The 2,793-nt window shown below is 33.9% G+C and overlaps 1 protein-coding gene across 1 annotated transcript; it reads right to left on the bottom strand.

The window, feature by feature from the left end:
- Positions 1-836: 836 nt before the first annotated feature.
- On the bottom strand, positions 837-2,302 carry LOC140889499 (uncharacterized). The gene is made up of 4 exons (XM_073297216.1): positions 2,141-2,302; positions 1,755-1,829; positions 1,249-1,664; positions 837-1,167 (listed from the first exon to the last, which is right to left on the bottom strand). The coding sequence occupies exons 1-4, from the start codon at positions 2,300-2,302 to the stop codon at positions 837-839; spliced, it is 984 nt and encodes a 327-aa protein (XP_073153317.1).
- Between the last annotated feature and the right edge of the window lie 491 nt (positions 2,303-2,793).

The following is a 2,793-nucleotide window of genomic DNA, read 5'->3' as shown; positions in this document are numbered from 1 at the left end:
ATTAAGTTCCTAATCGAGCATCGTGTGCACATAAATTGAGTACTATATTTCGTGCATCGAGCACAACCTATTTCGTGTATAAAGCTAAATCCTACTTTATGCGGGACATGTAAAAAAATTATCATGTACAAAAAATACATGATCAAGTACAGTGGTTTTTTAATCGAGCACATTGTACATATCAACTGAGTACAATATGTACCCAGTTTTTTGTTGTTCAAAATGTATCCAATATTTTTATATTTGTACTTATATTTGCAAACTTTGTACCCAATAAAGTAAAATTTGTACTCAAATTTATTTTGAAAATTGATATGTATGTTCAGAAACTTCAATTCAACCAAACTTAAAAAAAAAAAAGAGTGAATACATGTAATATCAAACTTTTCACAAACTTAAACACTAGACAGAAGAAAGATTAACTGCCTAACATGGACCATAAACACAACAATAAATTGTCAAACGATACAAGGTTAACATAAACAACAATCACAAGCCTACTTTCTAATCTTGAGAACTTACAGAAATACAATGCAACAAAAAATACTAAAGCAACATCACATCAAAGCAAACCAAGTCTCTGACAATATTTACAAAGACAAAAAAATCACATAATGCGTAAACCACCAATGTTTCCACTTGAACGTGTACGTCTTTTCACAGGTATCAGCATCCTTGATTCTCCTTCTATCCCTCTCTTTTTCATGTTCACGTGTTAAATAATATTTCAGGTGTCTGTCATAAACTATAAAAGAGTAATATTAAAACGAAACTAGCTGAAATATATTTAGTAGTAACTAAAATATTGAAACATCATATACGTCAAACATTAATAGCTAGTTTATAGCTTCTTTGCAGCTACGCCGGTTGTGGCCTCCCGTATGACAACGACTACACTTTGAAACACGTGATTCCACTTGCGATGGTATCCTCTTAGTCCTCCTACGGCCTGGCTGACTTCTCACATCAGGAGCATTGATTACATTTTCATTATCAACATAAGACTCATCCATGTCAAAAGTCAGGATAGGATTGATAATTCCTTTGTATGCTTGCCGGTACATCTCAATTTTGAAATACTTGTCGCAAAAATCATAAAACGACATTGACTTCGACTCAATAGCGGCACAAGCATGCTTGCATGGAATCTTATTGATTTGCCAATATCTACATGAACAAGTCATGCCTATTAAATCAATAGCAAATGATTTTTCACCGTCAACCACTTCAAACCTTCAATTACAAGACCGGTTCACTCTCAACTTTTGAGATTCCACATATACGCAAGCAATAGCCTTCTCTTTTTTTGGGCTTAATTCTTTAACCATCATCGATGTTGATTCACGTCGACGGTGCATCATGTTCATGATTTGCACACGTATATGGTCCACCATACCCACAATAGGGAGATACAAAGCTGCTTTAATCCAATTATTCCAACACTCTGCTATGTTATTATTTATAACACCCCATCTATCACCAAGAAACAATGTATTTGCCCAACTTTGTGGCTCAAAATTTACAATAAAATCCCTAGAAAGTGGCATGGACTCTAGGATATTGTTTATATGTTGTTCATATTCTTTCAAAGATGGAGCATACGCAGCTTTCTTGAAAACTGAAGACCAATGTTTTTTATTATGTTTTGGATAGCTTCGCAACACCTAAAATCATAAAAAATCTTATTAAAAACATATATTTATATACAAATAGAAAATAATCATCTATATAAGAGTAAGTAACTGACTATTTACCTGCTTCACAAAATTATCAACTAAATGTCTCAAATAATATGCATGGTGACTTTCCGTAAATAGTAGTTTAACTGCCTTGATAATACCAGGATGTCTGTCAGAGAAAAAAGTATACTCACTGAATGGAATGCTTTGATATGAAAGCAGAACACTTCTCAAGTGATAACAAAACCATTCCCAATTTATATCATTGTCCGCATCCATTAGAGAATAAGCAATTGTGAAAGATCATCATTCGCATCCTTCGACACAGCAAGTAGAATACAACCTTTATACTTATTCTTTATATGAGTCTCATCCAAAAATATCAACGGTCTACAACCAGTAACAAAACCAACTGCACATGCCTGAAAACAAATGAATAGTTGTTTAAATTTATTAGTTACGGGATCAATCTCATGCTCAGCAACACTTCCAGGATTTGTTTCTCGAACAGCTTGACAATACCATCTTAGTTTATCATAGCATCCTTCATCTGTGCCATGAATATCATGCATCGCTAACTCCTTGCCCTTCCACACATTGAGATAGTTTAACTCTACCCCCATAATCTCTTTGCAAGTCTTTTTGCTTTGTTCAAGGACGATAAGAGGGCTCTCCTATCAATTTTTCTTTCACCACATTAGCTATCCATGTTGCATCTGCTCTAGGATGTCCTCTACTCCGTAGATTATTCTCACCACATGTATGCTGTAAATTGCATTTTTGGATCGCAAATAAATAGTCAGATTTATATTTAGAAGCATAAATTCTCCATCCATAACTCTTTTCAGTACAAGTAGCAATGACTTTTTCGCTATCATTTTTTCTGTATAAAAATGATCGTCTTGTAGCAATAGCATAATTTTTAACACATCTTCTAAATTCAGCAACATTCTTGAATATTTGACCTATACCACGGATACAATTAATCCAAGCATCTAGTGTATTGCACAATGCGGCTTGATCGGTTTCATTACCACTATTTGATTGTCTGTCTTCTTCATCAACCACCCTTGCCAATTTGATATAAACTTGTTAAGTGCAAGATATACAAATA

The sequence above is a fragment of the Henckelia pumila genome, chromosome 3 (assembly GCF_033568475.1).
Source record: "Henckelia pumila isolate YLH828 chromosome 3, ASM3356847v2, whole genome shotgun sequence".
Classification (NCBI taxonomy): Eukaryota; Viridiplantae; Streptophyta; class Magnoliopsida; order Lamiales; family Gesneriaceae; genus Henckelia; species Henckelia pumila.
Note: the sequence above shows the minus strand (reverse complement) of the source record. Positions and strands in the feature narration are given on the sequence as shown.

What these genes read in the sequence shown, in the direction of transcription:
- LOC140889499 (XM_073297216.1), bottom strand. Translation starts at nt 2,302, where the DNA reads ATGGGGGTAGAGTTAAACTATCTCAATGTGTGGAAGGGCAAGGAGTTA. An exon ending in CTGAGCATGAGATTGATCCC is followed by an intron (nt 1,830 to 2,140) that starts GTAACTAATAAA and finishes GGTATTATCAAG; the next exon opens with GCAGTTAAACTACTATTTAC. An exon ending in CAAAAGTTGAGAGTGAACCG is followed by an intron (nt 1,168 to 1,248) that starts GTCTTGTAATTG and finishes TTGTTCATGTAG; the next exon opens with ATATTGGCAAATCAATAAGA.